General features: G+C 33.9%; 1 protein-coding gene across 4 annotated transcripts; it reads right to left on the minus strand.

Annotated features, from left to right (window-relative positions):
• Positions 1 to 31: 31 nt before the first annotated feature.
• On the minus strand, positions 32 to 27,745 carry LOC138333621 (centrosomal protein of 162 kDa-like). 4 transcript variants are annotated; one of them, XM_069282106.1, is made up of 35 exons: positions 27,686 to 27,745; positions 26,046 to 26,123; positions 25,715 to 25,871; positions 25,235 to 25,398; positions 23,836 to 23,850; positions 22,133 to 22,202; positions 21,730 to 21,766; positions 21,509 to 21,558; positions 21,165 to 21,220; positions 20,684 to 20,890; positions 20,271 to 20,304; positions 19,765 to 19,923; positions 19,149 to 19,172; positions 17,406 to 17,573; positions 16,955 to 17,104; positions 16,366 to 16,505; positions 16,002 to 16,025; positions 14,679 to 14,910; positions 13,860 to 14,150; positions 13,398 to 13,525; positions 12,842 to 12,989; positions 12,357 to 12,469; positions 11,814 to 12,055; positions 11,235 to 11,385; positions 10,830 to 10,979; positions 9,477 to 9,638; positions 9,198 to 9,281; positions 8,810 to 9,031; positions 8,339 to 8,564; positions 7,864 to 8,043; positions 7,354 to 7,508; positions 6,924 to 7,031; positions 4,471 to 4,587; positions 3,861 to 4,010; positions 32 to 2,169 (listed from the first exon to the last, which is right to left on the minus strand). In XM_069282106.1, the coding sequence occupies exons 2-35, from the start codon at positions 26,103 to 26,105 to the stop codon at positions 1,897 to 1,899; spliced, it is 4,647 nt and encodes a 1,548-aa protein (XP_069138207.1). In that variant the 5' UTR covers positions 26,106 to 26,123; positions 27,686 to 27,745; the 3' UTR covers positions 32 to 1,896. The 4 variants fall into 4 exon arrangements, with proteins under 4 accessions (XP_069138207.1, XP_069138215.1, XP_069138226.1 ...); XM_069282114.1 differs by lacking the exon at positions 23,836 to 23,850; XM_069282125.1 differs by lacking the exon at positions 19,149 to 19,172.
• Between the last annotated feature and the right edge of the window lie 162 nt (positions 27,746 to 27,907).

Below are 27,907 nucleotides of genomic sequence, written 5' to 3' on the forward strand. Positions count from 1 at the left end.
AGCTACACAAGGACAATAAGACAACAGTTAATACATTGAAGTTATTTATTTGATGTAAGTGAATGCCAGTGGTTACACAAATTTGGTTTGCCCTGTCTTAAAGAAATGTGAGTGAAACGGGTGTTTACAGATCTCATCAAATACATAACGGTACATTTAGGTCCTTGTAAAATTCACCAGGACTTTTGCCTTGTAAGTGGCATGGCAATGTCTTTGTTTTAGTTATCTTAAAATAAATCAATCAATGTTATATAACCCAATTCAAAAATTCAACTTTTCTCTATTTTCATAGTATATAGTTATCTGCTCTTGTATATATATTTTGATTGTTCTATATCTCAAAAGTTTTTTTGACTATAACACATATTCAAGCACTTTTTCAAGACCAATTGCCTATGATTTGAGACTTTTTTCATCTGGAAACATTTGCATGCTTTCAAAAGAATGTAATCACTCTATTGTGAAATACATCAGACTGTAACTATAAGTACCTGGTAACTGGTTTTATTTATGGAGAAAACCTGGATTCTTTTATATCAAAAGTTTTACTGATAAAAACGTTTATCACAGTATGCTTCACAATAAGATATAACTTGACTAACAATATAGAGTACAAACATGTAATACTTAACTAACCATACACTGACATGTATTCTACTTTATCTCCATACACACCACAAATACAAATTACACCACGCATTCCATACAAATACATTATAATACACATTCTGTTCAGTTTTGTGTAACACAGTACCATTTACAATCTTATGTTCTTGATAAATATCATCACACACTCTATATCATTCTGACAATGTCTTCCCACATGTATACATAACATAACAGTATATCTTTTTATCACTCCTCATATACATATACCTCACTTACTTAACACTCCCAATGCTCATCATCACATGACACCCAATGACTCTATGTCAGTAGGAGCAGTGTATCATTCATTCCACATCTTAAGTACCATATATTGTTATTACACTTCTCATACCATACATCGTACAATCAACACATCACAAATTAATTGTGGCAACACTTTCAGCCTAAAATTATCTAAGCATTCCAATAACTCATTCTAAGCAGACCTGAACTTCCATTCATTGAAATATGTAGACATTAAATAATTTAATGTATAAATAAATACCTTGAGAACATAAAATATATAACTAATACCATTTAGAATAACAAAAATAATGTACTGGTAAGTGTACATAAAGATGAATACATGTAGATTAGTTTTACAAAAATTTGACTATTTTAATATACCATAAATGTATATGTTGTGTATTATATATTTTACACCATATTTGACTATTTGAGTATATTTATACTATTTCCCTGTTTATGCCCTGAATCTCTATTGAATGCAGTTTATAGCACCTTCTTGGCTCAGATGTTTATAGAATAAAATGATTAGACTCTTCTAATTTTACTACAAATGATTTATTGAATTACATGTAATACTAGCAATGTATTTCATGACAATCATGATTGTAGTTCAAAACTACCTGAAGAAATATAATGCTTCATTCTTTATAATATTCAATAATGAATTCGAAATTAACAATTCATGAGCTACTAGTAAAGTTTGGCATTGCTGTGGTGTGAACAAATCGCATGCTTAACACTGACTCACTAACTCGACATTGTCATTATTTGGGAAAAACAATGAAGTGATTCATATATTAAAACAAAACTGACCAGAGTAATATAAATCAATGAATACAACACAAAGCCTAACTGAGCCTGAAAATTGAAATGCCAGTATCATGTATCATGTTAGCTGACATCTCCATTTATATATGGAAGATACATTTGTATTGTATTCTCCAATGTTGGCTACATTGTATAATTATAAGACCCCCCCTCCCCAACAGTTATCTAATGTTAGGAGGCACTAGCACTAATAGGTATCACTACACCTTGTCTCTGTAAAACTCGCAACACTTCTAATATTGCGTCCAACTCTGTCCGGAATTTTTGAATTTCGCTATTTTTAGCTTCAACTATTTTACGCCATTTTTGAACTTCATGCTCCAGTTCGACACTTGCTACTTGTTTAGCGTTTTTAATCACTTCCTGTAATTCTTTCTCTCGTTGTTCATGTCGCTGTTCCATGGAAACAATCTTCTCATGTATCGAGTCGAAATGCTTCATTTCCTGTAAAATAATCAAGATTGTAAAAAAGTGTGTAAACAACTTAATCACTGTTTACATTAAAGGTGAATATTTTTCTGCTGAAACGTTTATGTTAGTGGTTTTGCAGATGTCTGAATAAAATGCAATTTGTGACCTTTCACTTTTTCTGAATTCTACTAGCTGAGCAATACGTAACAAAAGCATGAAATCAGAACCGTTTTCATGTCTTAAAACAGATCTTAATGTATCTATACTGAACAATACTTAAAGACCGACTCTTCTACAATTTTAATTGATATTAAAGCTAATTGGAATAATTCACACACCACGTGATACCCAATAGCGTTTGTGCGGGACTATTGTTTCTTTATTGGTGATGGAATGACACCAAAAGATGATATCCCGCGCTAACGTCATTTCAGCAGAAAGATTACAAATACAGTCAAACCCCGATGATTCGAACTTCGATGAATCGAAATTCTCGCTGTATCGAACTTTTTGTCTGGTCCCGAATTTCTTCACTATATAACATAACTAAATAACTCATGTATGAATCGAAGTTTTATTAATCGAAGTTCTCGATGTATCAAACTTTTTTCATGGACCATTTGTTATAGAATCAGAGGTAACTGACACTGGATGATTCGAATAATAAATTACCTGTACAGATCAGGTGTTCGCCGATACCCCGCGGCATGCCGTCACACCTAGCTGTCTCGCGACGACCCTTCGCCGGACAATAGGGATTATGACAGCTTGTGTTGCTTGCTTGATATCATCAAGATAATTAATATCACTGATCAGGCCGATACCTGGTGCTTTGTTTTTATTAAATCATTAGTACGGCAAAGATACAGTTAGTCGTTTTTGATGTTCGCCGCCGCCATTGTTAGCGGTTTGTAGAATTTACAGAACGGTAAATAGCAAGCCACATAATTAGTAACTCATACTCAAAACAGTTGCATTGCAAAACTTTGGCATAAATACTGGAGCAAATTGATCATTCTAAATCGAAGTATTCTGTAGGTGTTGTAGCGCTTTCGGTTCCTCCTTTTTAGTCTCGTTTTTACAACACCAACGTGTTTTTATTTTTTATATTCATTCCGCAATATTAACCATCGCTTAAATAGTCACCAAACGAACACATGTACATGGGTTAGGCCTAGTACACGTAAGTCTTGTTTATGATATACATATGTATTGCCAACGATAGCAATACATGTGATTAATTGCATTCTTCGTTTTTATTTTGTTTAGCTTGTGGTAAATACAATGATTATAAAGTTTACGGAACGGAGACGACATGTACACAACTACCACAGTTGGTCATGGTTAAAAAAACCATCGGTCTAATTTCAACCACGAATAATTCGAAGTCTTGATGTTTTGAAGTTTTTCTGGCGGTCCCTTGAACTTCAATACATTGAGGTTTGACTGTAGATAAGTTCTGTCACCACTTGCACAAACGATATCAGTATAATGTGGTACATGAATTAGTTCCATTAACTAAATGCTATCATTTTCATTGATTAAATGCACTTTAAAGTTTCAATATATAGCCTACAAAAATCACTTTGGAGTATGATGTCAACAGCATCACAGATCAGTCTGATTCAAATCAGTAGATATGGATTATTTTGCCCTGTTTCAAAATGACTGAATGTCAACTATTTGAAAATTTCCTCATTTTGAAAGCTGGTATGTATACTTACTGGAGTTTGACATAGTTTAGCTTCCTTCAGGCATTCCTGTAGTTTTTCCACCTTCGTCTTTAATCCTGCCTCACGGATCTTCAGGATGGATACCTGTTCACTATCTAATTCTGCCTTAACAAGCTTTTCTTTTAAATGACGAACAAGCACCTGGGATAAATTTCAATCAACATTATTACATAAGAAAATTAGTGTAACGGTGGTTATTGAGTTACATAAAGTCAAGTAAGTAAATTTTTTACTTAGCAAATCATTAAATTTTGCCATTTGCCAGCTAATGTAACTGTAGTCTTTCTTTTGTATAGTTGGCCATTGTTAATAGTGAAAGATAAACAATATAATTTTCCTTTGAAAAAATCTCAATTAATACAACTTCTATTTCCTTACTGTTACAACCGTTATCAATCTAATTTTCAGCAAACACTATGCTATTGTATCTTGAAATGAAATAGACCCCTTGTATTTAACCATGTTGTTTACATTTTGTTAGTTTTCTTCAAGGACAGATCATTTTTTGTCTTTGAATCTGTCATGTATTCATGCATGAGTAATTATTTCTTTAATTTCTAAGCTCACCACTGATTGTGGTTCTGCTGACTTTGTTACTAACCTCATGAGCATCCACTTTACTCTGGAGTTCAGCCATGCGTGAAGTGGAGTGAGTAAGAGCTTGGTCAGCAAGCATTTTCCTGAACTCTTTTTGGTGGGAGGACCTCAGTACATTAATCTGTTGGAATGAAACACGTTTACTTTGATATTACCTACCAAATCATTTGTCATATTCTACAAAAACCTGGACACACTATGCTCTAAATTGAACAGGCTTTTCACTTCAGTTATCAATATCTGTTCAAAATTTGTTTGTTTTACATGAAGTTGTACAAGTTAAACGTGTATATCCTAGTCCACTTGTAAAGAACACCTCAAAAATGAATAAGAGGCCCATGGGCCTTAACGGTCACCTGAGTTAGACAAGAGGCCCAGATGGTCTGTATCGCTCACCTGGTTTTTTGTTAGTAATTATCACAAGACTCTGACAATTAGAAAAATAAGCAAAATTAACTCCCAAAGATTAATTTTGAATCACAACCATACAATGATGCTATTGATACCATACCCGGGGGTCAGCCCTATCATTTGCTAAATTTTGAATCCAAACCCTATAAGGATGTAACCATTGCATTATGAGCGTAATCCCATGTTAAGTTGCAGAGAAAAAGTCATTTATATGGAAATTGACCACTTTTGACCCCGCCCCTCAGGCCCCCGGGGGGTTAGCCCTATCATTTGCACAATTTGGAATCCCTACCCTATAAGGATGCTACCATTGCATTATGGGTGCTATATCATGCTTAGTTGCAGAGAAGAAGTCATTTATATGGAAATAGCCAAATTGACCCCTTTTGACCCCGCCCCTCAGGCCCCCGGGGGGTCAGCCCTATCATTTGCACAATTTTGAATCCCCACACTATAAGGATGCTACCATTGTATTATGAGTGCTATACCATGCTTAGTTTCAGAGAAGAAGTCGTTTATATGGAAATAGCCAAATTGGCCCCTTTTGACCCCGCCCCTCAGGCCCCCGGGGGATCAGCCCTATCATTTGCACAATTTTGAATCCCCACCCTATAAGGATGCTACCATTGCATTATGGGTGCTATACCATGCTTAGTTTCAGAGAAGAAGTCGTTTATATGGAAATAGCCAAATTGACCCCTTTTGACCCCGCCCCTCAGGCCCCCCGGGGTCAGCCCCATCATTTGTACAATTTTCAGTTAGTAGCCCATAAGGATGCTACCAGTCAAATTTTGTTGAAATCCGACCAGCGGTTATGGAGAAGAAGTCGATTGTTGACGGACGCCGGACGCAGGACACTGCAGTATCCCATAAGCTCACCTCGGTCCTTCGGACCAGGTGAGCTAAATATATAATGAAACAAATTCAAGACATATAATCACTATATGCTGGGCCTTGAAGTTGGTCAGTGATTTATAAATTTGACTTTTTAGACTATGAAGAATATTTGCTTCCATCAAACCTGTGAATTTAGAGGTATTTTTTGAAATTTTAATCATTTTGACCCTGTTTGGTCCTGCCCCTCTGGTCCCCCAGGGGTTCATCGAGGACGGATATGGATGTTAAAATGCTATATTTTAGGCTAATAATTCTAATCAAGTTTGACTTATTTCCTATGAAAATTGGGCAAATAATGTTCACAAATATGTTTTTCTTATATAAACTAAAGTCAACTTGACCCCTCCCCAGGGGGTAACGTGAGACCCCAAGGTCATATAATTCACAATTTTTATAAAACACCTTAAGACCTTTCCATCTATAATTATTTGATTCCACTATTTCCAGAATTTTAGAAGATTTTTGAAGTTTAAGCCTATTTGACCCTTTTTTAGCCCCGCCCCTCTGCCCCCAGGGGGTCGGCCAGGACCAATGTGGATATGATATTAAAATGCTATCTCAGGCTAATAATTCTAACCAAGTTTGACTCATTTCCTATGAAAATTGAGCAAAAAATGCTCATAAATGTGTTTTCCCTATATAAACTATAGTAAACTTAACATCCTCCCCAGGGGGAAACTAGACACCCCAGGGTCATATAATTCACAATTTTTGTAAAGGACCTTAAGACCTTTCTATCTCTGAAGAGTATTTGATTCTACCACATCTGTGAGTAGAGAAAAAGATTTTTGAAATTTTACTCAATTTTACCCCTTTTGGCCCCTCCCACAGCCCCTTGGGGGGTGGGGACCATATAATTCACAATTGAGATTGGCCTTATGCCTTAGAAGGTTTGTGCAAAATTTCATTGAAATTGCTTCAGCAGTTTGGGAGAAAAAGTCGAAAATGTAAATTGTTTACGGACATACGACGCACGACGGACGACAACAGACAAAAGGCGATTAGAATAGGTCACTTGAGACTTGGTAGGTGACCTAATAAAATCTGAAGCAATATGTTGTCTGGGAAATAGTAAGTTTGAGGACAGTCCTCAAAATGATGGATACAAGTGGACCTTGGCCTAATAAAACTGTTTGCCTGAGGACTTACTCTCTCCTCGAAATCCTCCCGACTTTTCCTTGCCATAGCCTCTGATTCGGCCTGTAGTTTACGGAGCTCTAAACGCTGCTCATCATAGGCCAACTGCAGTTGTTCTACCTTGTAGAGTAAAATTCATAATCATATAATATGTTTAATTGTTTTCTCCTTTTTCTTTTAAGAATTCTCTTAATTGCACTATTAGGTAATATATAGGAAAACAACCACTCTACTTTTTTTTGTCTGTGACTTTATACACCCAAAAGAAATCGAGAATAATGTTTAAATAACCCTGGACTTTAATAGGATGTAAAACAAAATCAATTCTCTCCATTGTTGTAACATTTTTTCCAATACTTTGTAACATGTGAATTTGACCTAACGTGTACATTCACTGTTGAACAGATCAAGTTATACTTTTCCCTGTGATATGTGTACTTACCTTAGACCGTAGGTATTCATTCTCCTGCAGTGCGTCAGTGATTTGACTGTCAGCGAAGCTGTTAGGTTGGTACTGTTTATCCTTGTTGACCCGATCGGTGAAAGACAATGGCTCCTCCTCTTCCCATGCCTGTTTACCCTTCCTGTTCTTGTCTCCTATGGAATGGAAGTACACCCAGTATATATAAAGGAGTTAGAGTGCTGTCTAATGATGTTTTATAGTCATTAATTATGATACTTTGACAATATTAAGGTTTTTTTTTCAGTAAGACATCAATCATAATATACACTTATGTGTTTCCTTATGGGGCACCACTTATGGAATTAATTTAATAGAAGACCTTATAGGAAAGAATTCTCACCATGTTTAGAAAAGATAGATTTTGTTTACTTGAGTTTGGTTAGATTTGTTTTGATGAATGCTCGTGTGCATCTTTTTTTATACAAAGATTATGAAACACTTGACATAATTATGATAACATGCAGCTAAATTTATTTGCATAACATGTACCTTTAGGTCCAGAAGAGCCGCTGACAGGAAGGTTTTTCTCCTTCCGTAGCCTCTCCACAGACTTCACTGCCACTGCCAGATCATGTGACTTGCTGTCAAGCTCCTGTTGCAGTTTTTGAATCTGGGCCTTATACTCTGTTTCTTTGTTCTTAGCAAAGCTTTGCTCATTTTTCAAAGATGCTGTAATTTGACAAGATAACAATTACAAGTACTAAATATTCAAGGGCAAGATATCAACAGAATTTCTTAACTAAATGATATAAAGTAGAATAATACGATTTCCATACAAATCTAACTCTTATGCGTAATTTGCTTTTTGAAAGATTAGTAATAAATGAAGCATAAAAAATATATTAGATTTCAAATACGAAGCCTGCTTAATTCTGAGGTCCCAGTCCGAAACTTTTCATTTAACACCTACCAGTCACAAAATTTAGGTAATGTTTAGCAAATGTAGAAATATAATCGTGTTTACCTTCCTGTCCCTTTGTTACCCTGGCTATCTCTGCATTGAGTCTGCTGACCTCCTCTGTCAGTTCTGCCACTTTAGCCTTGTACCTGTCCCTCACACTATCCAGTTCTTTCTGTAACGCCACAGCATGTGTGTGTGGGTGTTCATATTCCTTCAGGTTATTGTCTTCAGGTCGTACATATATAGCTAACTGTGCCTCCAAATCTCGTATACGCCCTTCATACTGAACCTGACAGGATAGAAATCATTCAGAATGTCACTTTATCGTGAAATATCATCATGTTTTAATGATATGAAATATGAAAATTTGCTAAATTGGCGGCAAATAGCCACAACAAAATTTTCTACTTTTAAACCTATTTGTAAACAAAATCATCGAGTTTTTTTATTATTATTTCTGCAAACAGATAGTGATACATGCCATTTTGACTCTTTATCAAGCATTATAATCTTGATTTATGTTGTAAACATTACCTTGATGTTTAAGTATTTCTGCTCCACACTACGTAGCATCTTCTCAGATTCTATGTCTTTGCCTTCCAGTTCTAGCTCGAGCTTCTTAACCCGATTCTCTAGGACACTCATTGTGGGTGTTTTGGATACTGGCTTTTCTTCAGGGGCAACAGCAGCAGTCATAATCATAGCTGGGAGGGAGTTAGGATGGCGACGGCGAATTATACTTTCCATCTCCTTTACCTGTTTTATTGATAAGGTTGTAATTCAAATGCTTATTAGCAGTTACTGAGTTTATCTTTTGATAATTAGCATTAAGTTTACTAGTAACAAATTGACTTCTATAAAATTGACCCTATTGAAGATATTAATTAACATGAGATTATAAGAGAGATGAAACATTTCTCACTTGTCTCTGAAGATCTTGGATCCTCTTAGCATCATTCGCTCGCTCCTTGGCTCTCACTTTGTTATCCTCTAGTCGGCGTCCAGTCTGTAGACGAAGCAATTATGTTTGATCTGACATTTGTTAATGCAAATGAATTTTTCACATATCCTTTACAAAGGAACATAAGGTTCAAACGAAAATTTGAATGTCTACAGTACATAATCTTACTCAAAACTAAAACGATACTCTCATCTAATCAAGTTAGATTTGGTAATAAAACTAGACTAAGAGTGTAATTACCTCAGATGTCAGGTGTTCAATGCGTAGTTTGTGCTTGGCTATTTCCTCTTCCTGCTCTTTCATACGCTTTGCATCAGAGTCCAACAACTTTTGGTTTTCTGCATACCACTTTAACTTTCTAGTGAGTCTATCATTTTCTGATTTAAATTTGTCCTCAATAACCTGTAAAATACAAACCTTATATTGTATTTACAGAAAACATATATTTGATGCTTCCAATTGAATAGTATTAAGATATGTAATACAGCAGAATTAGTTGATTTACTTAAACTACCTTTTGTGATCTTGACTCCAGACATTAAAGTGATAGTAACTTTGCTGGATCCTAAAGTTTAGCTTTGTTTTTGTTCCTTATGTTGACTATACAATAGGGCTGCCACGATACAGCAGAAGCGTACCACGATATATTGTGATACACAACAACTGTATTGCGATATATATTGCAATATTTTGACCTTAACATATGTGGTATCTATTTTGTATATATTCCATAATAAAAACACCCTTTACATTATACAAACATACAGTGCTATGTTATGTAGTTTTACATCGATTTGAACCGTGTTGTTGAGTAACAGAATTGTTCAAATGTGAGTTTCTTGTTTCAAAAAATACGGGTCTGTTTGTGAAAATGCTAGGCTACAGACGATCATAACCTAATAATGCAATAACTAAACATGATAGTTTACATTTTGGAACCTAAATAATGAACAAATTTAAGTACAATTGTCCTGGCAAAATAAGCTTATGATCGTGATTAAACTTCAAAGGGCTGATCGGCTTGCAGTGTTGTTTTGACAAGTGTAGGAATTCGAAAATGGCGGCGGACGATGAAGCCTGAAATAGCTGGCAAAATCCCTGTAGCCATGTATTCACCGGGCCTTAAATGTGTTTAGAGAATTATATATTCCGGTATTGTTGATTGATGGAGCAAATCAGCTTGATAATATTTCAGAAACTAGCCTAATGTCATATTGTTTATATTCAACGTCATGCAAATGTTTGAATCATTTGAACATTATACACGTTAGTTACAAACATTTGACCGACATCTGAATGGAATGAAAACGAAAGGGATACCCACATGGCTTCATATTATCGGAAAGGAAAACAAATACAACTTGCTGGTTTTGTTCTAATGACAGGACGTTTTAATTATATCAAATTAATGAAATTATGATACTAAGAAAATATATCGTAAAAAACCGGTACAGGTAAACTGTATCGCGGTACAATATTTTTTGGTGGTGCATTGCAATACCCCAATATACCGGTGAACTGCGGCAGCCCTACTATACAACTATGTTTATTATTACCTCGACATCATCTCTAACTAGAATTAACTTTGCCTACCCGAGCTTCCTCGGATTTGAGTGACTTCGCCTCCGCTACCTTCTGCCTCAGTGACTCTCGTTCCTTGATTAGCTGGTCAATATGTTGTTCCAGCTCAATCTTACTCCTCTGTAGAACTTCAAGTTCTCTACTAGAGTTGTCTTGTAGCCGCTGTTGATACAAATGAACAATTGGGGTGATGACTTTACGTCTTGTAAATTTCATGAACTTTACCCATATTAATAACATTTAAACACAACCTCTGGCTCAGAGCTACATCTTTGTATTATACTTCCTTATAAACTTGAAGATATTACTCTAAACAGAAAGTTGTACACAAGGTCTTGGTATCTATTTCAACCTTCCAGAGTTCACCTGATAGCAGACCTATCCTGTCAAATCCTCAGAGCTGATGATTTGTCCTACCTTAGCCTCCCTGAGTTCAGCTGACAGCTGTGCTATCCTGCCGGCCCCAATAGCTGATGCTGTATCCCCTTGAGCAATGTTCTGCTGGGCAGGTAAACTGGTTATGACACCCTTGTTCCTCACCTCATCTTCCTTCCTCTCAAGCTTAGTCCTAAAAAAAGATTTTTTTCATAAATTTCATTGTTTTCAGGACTCAAGTAATTTAAATGCCAATTATTGGTATCTAGTGTAGTATCTAATTATAGTATTTGTGAATTTACACACGTTTAAACATTTTGACAGGTAAAAAGTCAGGTAATAAACTGTAGAGAAAAACTCGTTATCTTCAGACACTTTATATATGTATGTAGGTTAGCTGTGATTAACCAATCATCTAATGGAGATAACATAGACCAATGATGTTCAAGCAAGTTTTGTAATTTTAATTAATCAAATGACTTTGTTAAGAAATAGCCACAAATTGGTGTTCAAATATAAAAGCTAAGTCACGAAATAAATATAATATGCCCAATATTAACATATGTGAAAACTAGGTCAAAAGGTACTTATGTAATATAAACGTTAAGGCTATATGCACACCTGAGATTGGTAATTTCTGCAGCCATTTTTTGGTTCTCTGTAAACATTCTGTCCTCAGTGACCTTGACCTGCTTCTTTTGGTCCTTAAGCTCCTCGTACAAACGTTTATTTTCCTGTTGATATCCTGCGATTAGCTTCTCCTGCTCTTGGATTTCACGATCTAGTTTCTCCATCTGGTCCGGACTTATCTCCCCCTTCCTATCTGTCAGACGCTTCTGTATCTCGGACTGGGAGTCGGGTAACTGTTGATTATCAAAAAGAAATTCTAATGTAAGTACATCGGTAAGTAAGTGCTCAGTTCTAGTGAATTCCAGTATGCTTCAAGCACTTGCAGATTTTATATTTACATGAAAAATTGTCAGCTTCTTGATATTTAATAAAATTGCTACAAAATCATTTATACCTGAAAAAAACATTTGACAAACATGTCTGGATGCAAATTGGATTTAATACCATGAAATAGCTTTTAAGACTTTTTAAATTTAAAATAAAAACAATTCTTATGCCCTAGAAGTATTTTCCATGTTATCTGCATCTTATTACCTTGGCAGACAGAACATAGACCTCTTGTTTGAGTTTGAAAATTTGATCTTCAAACTCCAGTTTCTGACTCTCCAACATCCGGTCATACTCCTTCTCCATGGTTAGCATGTCAGCTGGTAATAATAAACAGTATTCACACTTTAAACTACATTAAAAGAGTCAGGTTTTGTACATCAGATACCAAACAGCAAATTACTTAACTATAAATCACATGATCAAATGGTACTAAGAAGGCCGTTCAGATTCTGTAAGTTACATAATACATAACAAATTTCTCAGGCTCTACTCTTCATCTAAGTTTCCTGAAAAAGTCGATTTAATGGTGCATTTCGTTTTCTTTTTGTGTGATATCATCATAACAGATGAACAATTCATATGTTCATTTTATTTTGTCCTTCAATCAGTACCAATGTTTAGAAATACTTTATAAGCTGTCTAGCATACCCATCCCGATAGAACAATATTTAGTTTATAACAGAACCAACCTTTAAGTTTGATATTGCCAGCTTTCTCTTCCTCGTACAATGTTTTCCATTCCTTATCAGATCTATCTGGCTGGACAGTCACCTGGTCAGCGGTCTTATCGCCACGCCAACTAGCCGCCAGCGAAGGTTCATCCTCAGAGTACTTAGCCTAGAGAACACAACCAAGCATTAGAGGAACCAATCATGGATTAACACACGACGGTGTATTGTCTTGTTTATATAAAGTTAAATGAAAATAAATTCATTTTTTTAAAATGATTATTTAGAATCTCACTGTGGTGATTCACATAATTCAGAGTAGTTATCAGTGTAGCATTTAATAATCCTTGCAGTGTATCGGAATACAAGAATTAATCATTCGTGCAGAAGCAAAACTATATACAGCAGAGACATTACATATTACATATACTAATAGCGAAACAAACAAGTAAAATTTTGGATATTAATAAGATATTTTTTTTTTGAGACAGAATAGAAACAAAACATAATAGATAAACTTTCAATTTTTTTTCTTGTAAACTTTTTATGCACAACTGTATGAGGTATATCAGGTTACCTTTGGCATGTCTGAGTCTGCAAAGTGGTCTTTGATGTATTGAGCAAAAGAGTCGACTGAAGCCTTGAGCTGTGTTTCCATCACGTTATGGCCTTTCCTGTCTTTTCTGAACACAGGAGAATCACTCCCTGGGTAACAACATAAAATTAGAAATTAATAGCATTTAATATAATGTTAGAAGTATTATCAATTTCATCAGATCAATAGTCTTTTTTTTTCAATTTCAAGAAGTGAAGTATGAAATGTAATTGACAGAAAGATGTTAAAAATGGGATCATATGTAACTTATATTCCAATTTTCAATATTTTATATTCTGTTCCCAACTGTTACTTTCAGAGGTTTTCAGAAAATTTTCCAAACTTTTTGCCTTTTTGAATATATTCACTTATGCAATTGGTTATTTTCCATACAACCAACTGACCAAACAGATCCTATAGAACATTATTGACTTGTCCATTTACCTTTGATCTTCTGTTTGGTGACCTCGGCCGGAGACCAGGTATTGGCCTGTTGTTTCCTAGATGACTGTTGTTTATACTTGCTGGATTTACTTTTGTCCTTCTTTGACTCTTTCCTCAGTGGAGCATTCTGATTTGTATTGCTTAAATCTCCTTCCTCTCCTAGAGCAGGGCCATCTTCCCTGGGGTAGGGATCGCGGGCACTTTGAGGACAACTACCGTTACCTTTAGGGGGAGATTTCTGACCATATCCGGAACTCTTAACATGAGAAAACTTCTTAGTGGAATTCAGACCTACAGAAAAATCATATTCAATGGAATTCAGACCAACAGAAAAAATAAATTCAATGGAATTCAGAACTACTGAAAAATCATATTCAATGGAATTCAGACCTACAGGAAAATCATGAATTCAGACCTACAGAAAAATCACATTCAATGAGTCAGACTTTTAAATTTTAATAAACTTACCAAACTGAAACTTGAATGTCTACAAGATATAACTAAGCTGACCTCATTAACTCATCACCCCTGAATTTCATAATGAACTGGTGTAGTCTTTCATTTATAACTTTGAAGAATTGTAATGCGTCTTCAGGGGTGAATGAATAAACATTCAAATCATACACGATCTATGATTCATACAAGATTTAGATTATTTCAACAAACTCTCTCAAAACCTTGCTATACAATAGTTATTCCAATATCATGCCAGTTGTTGAAAATTTTATCACAATAGTACTTTATTGATTTTGTATTTGCTTATTTACTTGTTCCCATTTAAATAGGTCAATCTATTTATTATTTTTTGTCTGTGCTGACCTGTTTTTGATGGTGACAGTGACCTTGACCTAGGATCATCTTTACTTAATGACCTTGGGGACATCCATCGCCTTGGTGATGCTGATGGTGACCTTGACTGACTTCCCCGGAGTGATGATCTAGGTGAAGGTCGACGTCTTGGTGAACCTTGCTTTGAAGGTTTATCTTTTGCTTTTTCTGATTTCTCTGGTTTTGTCTTCTTTTTCTTCTGACGTCCTCTTTCCATAATAGACTGAAAACAGCAAGAAAATTAATTGCTAAGATTCTAAAATTATCTTTAATTGACTTAAATAATTACAAAACTAGCTACACTTACCTGAATATTGATTAAATACTGTCACTCTGAACTAACCAATCAACTCTGAATTATTGTTCTCAAATTAATGTTATGTAACATATATTCTATTTATATTGCTTGAAATATCACTTTTTAAATTCTACATTAAAATGGTGTTTAATTGCTTATTGTACTTCAGCCAGTCAGACTAAGTAGCTATGATTAATTAATAGTGTAATTTTCACTAGCCAAGTCATAGATTTCTTACAAATTTTTATATCCTTCTTTATTCTTTAGATGCTTTCATCTTTATTTCCCAAGCAAATCTAAGGATTTAAAGCATGCATTTAGCTTTGATAATTTTGCTGCATTTATACTTATTTTTTATTAATCATCAAACATTAACCCACACAGTTTCCTTTAGCATGCTAAAACATGTACGTTACATTTCAAACACCATGATCTGTGAATAGTTCTGTGGTTGACGTGATTGCAGTGAAGAAGTGATATTATTACATACACTTACATACACTAACAAGTTTACGAAGTGATGTGAAAGAGCTGAACATGTATTGTTCTCTTAATCTTACTTTAAGATGCTTTAAACACTCCAATGGTTCAAGCACTAAACCAATATCAGCATATCAGGTGGTATCAGTGTGTCAAGCATCATGCAGACTGTCTTATTAATGGGAAGAGCAGCGGTAGGGATGGGGGACTTGGAGAATAGCTGGGTACAACAGTTGGAACAGGAAAATAAGCTAGGTATTAGGTAGTTGTAAGGGATTTTCTTAAAGTTGATCCATTCTTTTAGTTTTGATTTCATAGTTATACAGCCTGATTTATATGTGTTATTCACAGGAGAAAAGGCAGTCTAATGTGACTGAAACAAATGCACAAGGTCGCACACATTGTATTATGTGATTAACGAAGGTAGATAACTCTTTGTAACGACATTTTGACACTGGGAGGCATGGTAATTGTAGCAGTGGCTCTGAAGAGCTCTTTCCAACACAAAAGGCAAGCATGCCTAGCTCTGTACTTACATCTGTTGTACCAGTTGTCTCAAGCTTATAATGATAAAACATCTCATACAGTACAAAGGAAACATGTCACTTATGAATTATATATACAGGGCCATGAAGAGATATTAATGTTTCATGCAATGACAACCAAAAAGATGTTAAACAGAAGTAAAATGCTTGCAGTAAGATTTAAGATGAAAATGTAAGAATTAATTATAAAGATTCTTCTAACTGCTGGAGATTATAGAAGTGGTTGTTGCTTGCAAGAAATAAGAAATTGTCAATTTCAATAAAGACACCTTCAATCTTCTAGTTCAAAAACAAGAGAATAGTGGATAAAGAAAAACCTAGCAGTTACTTTTACAATCCTGTAATAGATGCCTACCACTTGTGTGACGGGATCATTGTATCTCTCAGTGTCCTCTGTATGAGATTGGTCAAAACCTCGGGCTGAGTCTGGGACGGGTGAGTACTCGGGACCTTTAGTGCCTTCTTCCTGGTCCACTCGCCGCTGTCTCTCCAAACCTTCAATATAACACAGGAACTATCAGTATTAATAATTTTATCAGACGCTGCCCATTTTTAAAACATTATCCTACACATACTTTTAATGTTCTTAAATTATTAAAATACCATTTTGTGCATCATTTTGGATCATTCCACAGCATCTGGGTTGCCTTTGATGTCCAATTTTAAGTGTGTCATTCCACTTTAGTCATAACTACTTTCAGAATCCATTGATTTTTTGCATGTTACATATTCCGGATTTGCATATTACAGAGTCATCTGCCCTTTCGGGTAGGTATTGATTGTGATGTCATGTGTTTACAAGCATAACGTCAAGTTTCAGAGAAAACGATGTGTTCACAAAATAATGACGTAACAATCGATACCTACACACAAGGGAGCTAACTCTGTAATATTCAAAGACGGAATATTAATGATTGGTATCTGAACAGACAACAACTACTTACTTTTAGGACTTTTGGGGCTCTTTGGACTGTATGGGCTTCTCCGTCTATCGGACAACAGTTCTACATCCAAATCCTCTAACTGGTTTTCCTTAGACTTCTTCTCTATCTGCTCCATTTCCTTTAGTATTTCCTCAACATTCCTCTGCTTACCTTTTGGACAGACATATTGCAATAAAAAAATTACAATATGGCCAGAACAATTTTAGAAGAAGGGGTTATATAATGTAGTAGATGATGACTACCTTATCAACCTATTCTTTGAAGTTACATTTGAACTCTTCCAATTCTATGACTAGAACGGTCCAAAATGACAGTATAGGGGTGACTTATTTAAACAATATAAATCTTAGGCTCTGTTACATATAAAAGACCAATAATAAATATTTCTATTTTTAATTTCTATTAATTTCTCTACATCAAATGACAGTTACAGAGTTATTTGTTTACACACCTGGTTCACCACTCAGTAACTTCTGTACCATTTCATTGGTGGAGCGATTGCCCTGTGAGGAGAGGTCAAATGGCTGTGAGTCGTTGTGGATGGTAGGGGATAAGCCTACCTCCCTCAGGGCCTTTTGGAGGGCCTCTATCTCGTGGCTAGTAGTGGTACCCAAGAAACCTATACAACACATTCACATCAATTAATTTCAAAGCTAGATATCTGTTTGTATTAATTGAAATACATCATTGAAAATAGATTTTCATAAGACACTGAAATAATTTTGTTTGTTTTCCACAAAAATTGATAATGTCTGCTACCATTCCATTCCTGTCATGCAAAGAATTAAAAAAGAAATGCATATAAAGATTATTTTTGCAATACTTATAACACAATATCAAAATTACAAAATATTGTTTTTAAAGATTTTTTACTGTATAATATGAATGAAGATGAGATGAGAAATGTACAAGGAATATATATGATCCAGTTAAATCTGTCATGCATTCATAATGGATTTACAGGACACAAATTAAGCTGACAAAATGAAAGATGACATCCTGGTATCTTCTATGACGGAACTTGAATTCCGAGGTTTAAGTACTGAGTCTGAAACTATAATATGATGATTACAATGAATGATTGAACTAAATACTAAAAATACATCAAACCTAACTTTCACTACTTCATACTTCTTTTATGTAATTACCTTGATTAACTCCCATAAAACTGTATTATGATTAATTATTACCAATCAAAATCAACCAGCAAGCTTCAATCTTGATTGGAAACATTCACATTCATGCACTATAAACATGCCTTTTAAAACATCATCTCGCCTGATCTGCTGTATTAATATCACAACATTTACACAGCCATGCATTTTAGGGCCATATCAAACATCTTTTTTCATATTAATAAGTCTATTGCTGGGAACAGACAATCTGTACCTGTTAAAATGTTGTTATCATATAAACAACAGAGTGAAACCTTCCTAACACACAATATTGTTTTAATTTATACACCAGAGCACAGGTGAACTTCTCACAAAGCAAAATAATTATTTGGGATTAAGTCAGAATACATTATAATTATTGTTATGAAGAAAAATTTCAAATATAATTATCAGAATAATTTTGCATTTGTACAGTACTCCATTTACATGCAATGTCAATGTAAATAATTTCCAAAACAACAGTATGATTTCACTGAGCACTTTCCACATGCACAATGTTCAGATAATGAGAAACTTATTATATATCACACATAAAACAATGACAATTCACACAATGTTGTGGCCAGTGATTGAAAAGAAATAAAAAATGTGGATGATTTGGGGAAAATGTCTAATTAGAGTTTATGGCAGTGGAAGGAACATGACAGCAATCCAGTGAAAATATTTCATTTTATTTCAGGATGGACTTTTGGCAATCACTCACAGTTAAAGAGTAGGAGCATTGTTGTGGTTAGTGACAAAGTAATGTTCAACCATGACGATCATTGTGTTGTACATATCAATTATAAATATGAATATTGGACATTGTCAAAAAAAAAAGAAAAAAGTTTCCATCTTATGAAAGGTTGACATGAGAATAGAACATGTAATTTGTACAAATATTTATTGTTGTGTAGGTATGTGTCAAGACATTTGGAATTAGAAAGTGCAGAATATTAAAATAAAATGGCAGACATTGTACATGGCGGCATGATGAAAACAACACTGAGACAACACACACAAATAGGAAATGTATATACCAATGGTATTTTCTGGAGACAGATCTGATCACAGGAAAAAAATGATAGTAATGGTAGAAACAATTTGAAATCTGAAATTCTACATGATAAACGGCCAGAAATATGAGCTTTATTTACGAAAAATAGATATGGAAATTGATGAAAAAAGTTCTTAGATGTTAATGACATAATATGATCAATAGCTTGAGATGATCCACCGCAATGTATTACAACACTGAATAAGTCACAATATCAAACAGGAAATCAGTTTTAGAGAAAGCAAATCTGATTAAACATTGACTTTGTTTTCAAAATAAAAATATTTCTTTAATTTTTTTTCTAAATTACACAATAAATTACACACAGTTTCTCTAAACAAACATAGATTATAATTATAGCTACTTCTGATATTCTAAAATGAACCTAATTTACTTATAAACTAAACATGTAATCTCTTTTGAAATGCAAATTGTAATTCAACATAACTTCTGTTATTAAAGTCTTTATACTTTATTATTTTAAAGTACACAATTTACGAGTGATCAGTTTTCAACAATGCAATGTATCAATGACATGTAATAATACAGAATCAATGAAGGAAGATAATTCTGATGAGTGTCTTATTCTATCTATGTACCTGTATGAGGTCCGGAGTGACGTCCCCCTGGTCCGTCCACTTCATCAGGAATACCCTGTTCCCCATGATCTCCTTGGCCTTTGTCATGGATACCACTACGACCCACCATTGGTGACCCTGTAGTATTCATGGTCGACTCCAAGGAATCCATCAGTGATACTGTAAACACAGCCATTATCATGTTATAATGGTTATTCTAGCTTTAGGGAACAAATAATACAAATCTACATCACTGAAGAATGACTTAATTCCAACTCTTGTACCTATTCTTCTTCATTTATTGAATCTCAATGCCCTACAGAATAGTGATAATAAATGTAAAAGCATTTCAAGCATGATAATGTATCAGTAGTGAAGTTGATAAATGGAACCATATTGTGTTTGAAAGTTATTTTATAGATTTGAAACAAATCAAATTAGACTTTTAGGGATATTTTAAATACTGAAACACAACCCCCTTTTAAAATAATGTCTGCTTTTTATTTCTCTTGTTGTAATTCACATACCTTTTGACAACATGCTTGGTTTTTGAGAGGGATCCTGCAAAAATAACATAAAAATGTAACACACAAATAACTTTACAAATCTTATCTTCTATATGCAATAAAATTTCGAAAAAAAAACTGTTTGTTAAATTCATAGCTTTATCTATTTTGATTTTCATGAAAGCATTTTTTGTCATATATTTCATTTTTATTTGCATACTACAAGAGTTATCTGCCCTTGAGGGTAGGTATTAATTATGATGCTAAGTGTTTGCGAGCGTAATATCATATTTTTTAGAGAAAACAATGTGAGTTTTACTCACAAAAAAGAGGTCACAATGGGTGCCTTACCACAAGGAAAGTAACTCTGCAATATGGAACAGACTACCGACTGTAATGTACAGCAATTCTCCTACTATTACAGTTTTTCTTACATGTGTGATTTGTTCGTCAGATTGTTGGGGATCAAAGGGTTTGTAGCCTCGAGTAGCGAGTGGCTTATCCTCCTCAATATCCTCCAAAGCGGCCAGAGTGGCAGCAGTTTTAGCAGCACCCTCTGGAGACATGGTCGTGGCTGACTGACTCAGGTCCTGGTTCAGACGCTGGTAGTCAACAGTTCCGTCAGCATTCCTCTCCAAGTCCTTAAATTAAGAGTCATGTATCAGTATATAGATGCTATTAACACAATAAAATATGTATTCTAACATATTGTTATGTAGTTAGTAAATGATATTAGCATATGTTTAACAGAGTACAGGACTTGATGATTTAATCACTGTCTCTACTAAGGATCAGGACATCTGGTGTACTAGTATTACGCTCAAATGATTCAGCAAAAGAGAAGTTCTCTCTAGCTTAGAGGTATATTATTGAAAGCTAGTATTCACCAGGGTAACATGAAAGAGTGAAGATTACCTGAAAGAACTTTTCTTTATCTCTTATTTCGTCAAGTGTTTCTAAACCTGGTCGACCTAAAAACAATCAAATAACAAATCATTATCATCTCTTTAATGACAGTCCAAGAAAAATAAACATTCAAGAAAAATAAACACTGTTATACAAAATGTAATACACTTCAGGAAATCAACAATGCATAGCTACATGACAATTCAAATATAATTTCATTTGAAAGGCGAAAAAACAGCTTTGGAAAAACATATGCCTATTTCGACCGATATAGTATAGTACAAAAAGCACATGAATGTGTATGTGATTTGAGTAGACAATAAATCTAAATCAGATAATAATACAATAATTACCTGTTTTATCTGACCCAAAACTGGTCTCTTTTCCAGCTACTGCAGCATGTCTACAAATTCAACATATATCATTTTACAATGTATTACATAACATTTGTATTGTTTTAGTTCTTTTATATATAAGCAAGTTTTCAACGACCAAGATCTTTCAATAGAGGTTCAAACAATTATTGCTACCTTAAAGAAGATGATAATTGTAAAAATCTAAACAAAATGCATACCTATCCTTATTGCTGTCTTCTTCTGATTTCTCTGATACTGAAAAAATACAGATATAAGGATGTCAGACAAAGAATTGTAAATGTTCAATCTTCACAAAGACAAACACCATGTTAGCAGTTCTTACAAACTGTAGAATGTGATTAGGGTCCAGGCATGGCTGTATGAATTATTAGACAATAATTTTTTCTGTGGATTAATACTGATGACCCCATATAATCTAATATTTCTCTAACCAGATTATATATACTGGAAAAATATGTAAACAAAATCAAATTAATAACAATATCCCCTGACTACTATTAGAAAATTACCAACATATGTATCATCTCTGTTGGTACTGTATGACGAAAAACAATAACTGACTTCAAGATAGCATAGAAATATACTGCCACTTTCACTCACTATCCTCCAGACTGTCTTTGCTCATAGATGTGCCTGTATCTCCTCTGCCACGCCCTCCTCTCTGCTTGGTCTGTAAAACAAAGAACCCACAACATGCAGGATTCACAATCGAATACACAAGTTCCCTAAACATCCTGAAGAGTTGCTCCAAATCAACACCTTTTCATTTAATCTTATTTCATTAAATATTGCATATCATTAATCTGAATAAAGGTGTGAAATTTAGAAGTAAAATGTTCAATTACAAGTGTAAAGTTCTGGGTATTCATTATTTCAAAAACAAAAGTTGATATCTACAGTTGAGTACAGACTTGAACAAAAGATTAAGGCATCTGGGGAGCTAGGCTATGTATACGAATTCTCCCTATAAAAAGCTCAAGTATACATGAGAAACTATCAGCAGGTTACATCTCAGTTGGGTTGTGTCAATAGTTTTGAGTAAATTCTGCATCAAGCATTTGCAACAGAATTTCAATTAAAAGATATGATCGAGAAGAAATTTTTAGTTGATCGCAGTAAAGCAGATTAAAAATTTCTGAAATCTGTGCATTTCTGCAAGCATCAGATATAGATTAAGACCCTTGGGTAGAAAATGCCATGACTTGAAAATTTCAACAGGACAATAAAGTCATGTAAAATGAAGAAATCAGCATTTGTGTTGCAGAAGAAAAACAATTAACACCATGCTCTTAATCTTAATAACATAGTTAGATTACACGCATTGTTAGATTCTTTATATTAATACCATTACATGTAACTACATGTACATGCTAAAACTAGTCTACGTAATGCAGTAGTATGTATTTGGTTGTATGGTTCTATTTTGTAGTCTGCATATTCAAGGATGCTTTAAATTATAAATTAACATGACTTACAATTCAATAAGATAATTTTTTAGATAAATGAAATTTTACAATCTGTTTTTAGAACTCTATTACATCCTCAATTAACTGTACAAATACAAGATTGATAACCATCTGGTCCGGATCACGATCATCAAATGAAATTTTTGAAGTTCAAATATGGAAACCATTTCATGATCTAGGATAGGGCCAGGTTTTGAGCCACCATTTCCTCTTTCAAATTATTTTTAAAAAGATGACCTCTGTAACAGTCTACAGAAAACACTAAAAATATCCAAATGACATATGATATCAGCAATACACTATTCATGGGTATATTGATGATTTTACTTCAGAAGGAAAACCCAGATTATGATGACAAAATGATGGCTTAAAACTTATATTTCATATATTTATCAGTAAAGATAAATGTATATAGGAAACTTGTCTGATCTGATACACTGTTGCAAAGAAATGATCAGGTCACACAAGTCTTCATACACTTTATAGCTATAGTATAATAGCATCATGATTTTTTGGGCCAGATTCAAATTAGAGAGGATTAGCAAAATAATATCCCCAAATCCACCATCTAAATGTGCAACAACTGATAATACAACTATTCAAGTGTTTCCATGCTCATACAAATGCAAAATAATAAATCTGAGTACAGCATTTCCAATCAATTTAATGATTTTTTTATTTACTTTCAGATATCTTAATATTGAAAGACACAGATTTTTTAATTAGCATTTGTGTGTATCATGCCTTAACTAAACGTGAAGAGTATAACAGATAATAATGAAGAGATAGATGAAGATATATAATCTTGTCCATGAAATACCATGGCAACAAGTTTACCTTTAAATGGGTCATCTGTAAAAAAGGGCAACATGCAGATACATATGAAGAGTGAACAGTGATGATAAGCTTACAACATTTACTAGCTACACCAATAGGAAACAGATCCTTGTTTCTGTAACTCAATAGAAAGGATTTCAAACAAAACAACACCTAAAACTATATTCAATTTTATTTTCCAAATAGTGATATATCCCATCTATGGATATAATTATGACTGTTCAGACAATCAATAAGAATTCCATATGTGATCATCCTCATCCCTTTTCCTTGAAAGATGGAACATAATCCTCAGTTAAAGTTAATATTAAACAGATAATCTATAATCTGTACCACCTTTATTTAATTTACACTGGTGTAGTTGCAATTGACAAGTTTCTATTTCTTTCGAAATTCAAAATTAATCTGTAAAAGTGATACTAACAATAACTGTGTATTTCTTTAGATAATTTCATTTCATTTTTTTTTGTCTCTATTAAAGTGAACAGTCAGGCAAGGATGGCTAAAGTCGGTAAAAATGGTGTGAATGTATCCAGTATAATTTCTTATGAAATGGAAAAATAAAATCTCTCGTCAAAATTTGTCTGCGACAAAGAAATTAATTTAAAGTATGGAAATTCTAAAACGTCCTCCCGGCTCACTATGTCCGTGGTTATATTTCCACGCAGCCTCGCTTTCAATGCTTTCAACTTTTCTTTAGTTTAATGGTCAGAACTGGGAAACTAAGCAGAACTTGACCGTCATATTAATATGTGAGAACTTTTGGAAGGCCAATGAACGCATTTAGACTGGTTTTCTTTGCCCGACTATTCACTTTAAGTGTTACAAGAAACATGAAACATGGATCTGGAGATCTAAACATTTACAATCTCACTAAAAAGTCTTCTAAAACCTATATTACAAAATTACATTACAAAATTAACAACATTTACATAACATTCCAAAAGTAATAACATGCACACAACACTTATAAATAGAAACTAAACATTAATGAGTAAAAGTGTACACCAAAATTACATAGCAACACAACACTACTACAAAAGGTTTACTGGATACTAACAACAAAATATCTAAGCTGGCAAGTTCATTATCTTAAATAGCAAAGAACGATTGTAAAGTTAGCATCATATTAGCATGCAGTATAGATGAGAATTACATATCACTACTACTAATATTATAAAACATATTAAAATCAATATCTGATGAGCTACTTTTAAAACTCCTACCCTATATCTAATATTAAGGTACCGGTACTTTAATTCCAAACAAAGTTCATCATACACAGTGACATCACACACCAGATACCAATATGGCAATAATTGAAACATTTTTTGGTTATGAACAATAATTCTGGCATAATATTTACACCCCTTACGGCCTAATACATTGCGATACACACCTCCTTCTTGCCAGTGCGAGATTTCTGTCGTCCCTGTTTTTCCTCCGGTGTGAGTTCTGGTGAAGCAGGCTCCACTGGTTTATTGGACGACTGTTTTGGAGTGCTGTGTTTTGGTTCAGCTGGCTTCTTCTTCTTAAGAAAACTTTTACCGCTGGATGTTTTACCTGATGATCAAATAAGCTTTAATTTAACATTTTGTTGGTACATTTCTAGTAATTTCAATAACATTTTTGACACAACATTTCAATTTTGTTATCAGTTATTGATATCAGTAACTATCCATTCTTTATTATTTCTTCAGTGTTTTCCCATCAATTATTTTTCACTTTTCTTTCAAAGTTGCCTTTCTACAATGAAATGATACTTCTAAGTTTTCTTATACAATCAATTACATTATCTTTTTTGAATATTTATGAATATTATCCTAAGATTGAAACTCTCTAGATAGCTGTAATTAAAATTGATGTGTAAACATTAAACCTGTGCCAAAGTTGGACCCCATGTCGCTGTCATCCTCATCATCATCACTCTGCATCCACCACGGCTTACTTTTACTTTTTGGAGTTTTCTGTTCTCTAGGATCCAAATATTTACTGACTTTGGCCGAGTCCAAGGATCCATCATCAGAGGAAACAGACTGCAAGGGGAAAAGACATCATAATATATATTACCAGTTTTTACATGTATATATGATAAAACTGTACATCTCCATACCTACCAGAAATATTTGGAAAATGTGAACAATTAGTTGTTAACTAATGGCCATACGCTATCAGTGTTCTGTTCTTACTTGATACATAATATTACCCACCTCTTTCAAAAAAGCTTCAAACTGTCTATCAAAATCCTTTTTCTTTGCTTTAGGTGGCATGGTTTTGTAGTGTGTAACCTTCAAAAAAGAAAAAAACATAGTTATGCATGCGGCTTTTTGCCATGCTGTAAATAAACTTTATAAAGGATATGCATTTATACAATGCCATGATCCCTGCATTCTTGTGTAAATTTAAATGGAAATGTTATAGCAATGATATACTTAGACATCAAGCTCAACCAAGTTATGATATATATCATAGGATTCAATTAGCTGCAATATTGTAGGTATAGCTCAAAAGACTTTTAGACAGAAAATGTTGTCTTCTTTAGAGCTACAATTGGTGCCTATTACTGCTAATGGAGCAAAGTAATGGTTATGCAAACCATTATTTAAACATTTGCATGCATTTTATCGTACTTGTTTTATATCGGTTACCTACTAGGCAATAAAACTGAACCATGTAAAATATCTAATTCTCTGCAAGACATTTTGTTTTACATATACATATATGAAGATCTTTCCGCAGTGAATTTATACAGCAAGTCTACAAAGTATGAATTTGATGTTTTGTGAGCAGTATGGTAGATATTAAGAATGGTAGTTAAGTTTATTTTTGACAAAAATAATATATAAATGCTTGTATATGCACAAAATACTTGGAAACCTACAAAAAAGTATAGAAAATTGTGTCCGAGTGATTTTCGGAGGCCCTGCTCCACTAGGACACATAATTAAAGGGCCTATTCGTATCCGGCCGAAAGGTATAGCAGGCCGGGTACGTATATTCGTTCGAAGGATTCAATGTGCAAATCTGAGATAAATTGTTACTCCTGTATTAAAGATTTTTATAGTGCAATCACATGCACTTGTGGACATGAATATGTCTATGTTATTATTTTTAATTTTTTTAAAGAAAATTTTTTTATGTAACAGTAAGTTACATATGTTGGAATTACCATGTTCCGACCATAAATGAAATGATAACAAACATAAATGCATGCTTCATATATAAAAACACACGTATCTCAGCCTTAGTATGCTTTTATATAACTATATGAAGCATATGTTTGTAATTATCGTTGTTAGCATTTCACATATGGTACATGGTAATTCCATATGTAAATTACTGTGTATAACAAATTTTCTTAAAAAATAAAGTGCCACCTGCGAGTACAATATTTGCCATTGGCCATTAGGGTATGAATGATTCAATTTATCACAGACATGGTTGAACAATGCATGCTGTTTTTCTGCAAATAGACTTAAATGGGGCAATTGAGAGGAATTCATTAAATTTTGGCTCTTAAAAAATTTGAGCAACTTTCTTCATTTTTGTGTACAAAATGATGCTAACTAGGTCTAGTCCACAGATTCTATGGGCGATTTTTTAAAAGAGTCTATCAAATAAAACTTAACTTATGTTCTATCCGGGTATGTAGAACACTGATTTTGACAGTATGAACAAGTCGTCACATGTCAACAAATGATATAAACAAATGTCTCCGACATGTTTTACCGAATATTTGTGCGCATTACTAGTTTTATTCATAACTAGGCTTTAAAATATATTGGTATGAATGAATGCGAAATGCATCAAATTATTTATCTTGATAAACAACCCTTTGTTTTCGACCTACCTGTTAAATTTTGCGCCGCATCTCTACATTCTTTGAACACCACGATTTTCTACCTTCACATACAAAAGAGTTCGACACATAAACCAAAGCGCAATTACTTCCCCTTGACCATGCATGTTTTGCCCTGCATACCAGATACGCTTCTGTTCATGTCAGAAACAAACCTTTGTATTCATATCAAAGTCATTCAAAGTCCACGAGCTCTTATGCTAATTTAAATAT

This window comes from Argopecten irradians, chromosome 1 (assembly GCF_041381155.1).
Source record: "Argopecten irradians isolate NY chromosome 1, Ai_NY, whole genome shotgun sequence".
NCBI lineage: Eukaryota > Metazoa > Mollusca > Bivalvia > Pectinida > Pectinidae > Argopecten > Argopecten irradians.

What these genes read in the sequence shown, in the direction of transcription:
- LOC138333621 (XM_069282106.1), bottom strand. Translation starts at nt 26,105, where the DNA reads ATGCCACCTAAAGCAAAGAAAAAGGATTTTGATAGACAGTTTGAAGCT. An exon ending in TTTTGGGTCAGATAAAACAG is followed by an intron (nt 21,221 to 21,508) that starts GTAATTATTGTA and finishes GATTGTTTTTAG; the next exon opens with GTCGACCAGGTTTAGAAACA. An exon ending in GTCTCCAGAAAATACCATTG is followed by an intron (nt 17,574 to 19,148) that starts GTATATACATTT and finishes TGTGTTGTATAG; the next exon opens with GTTTCTTGGGTACCACTACT.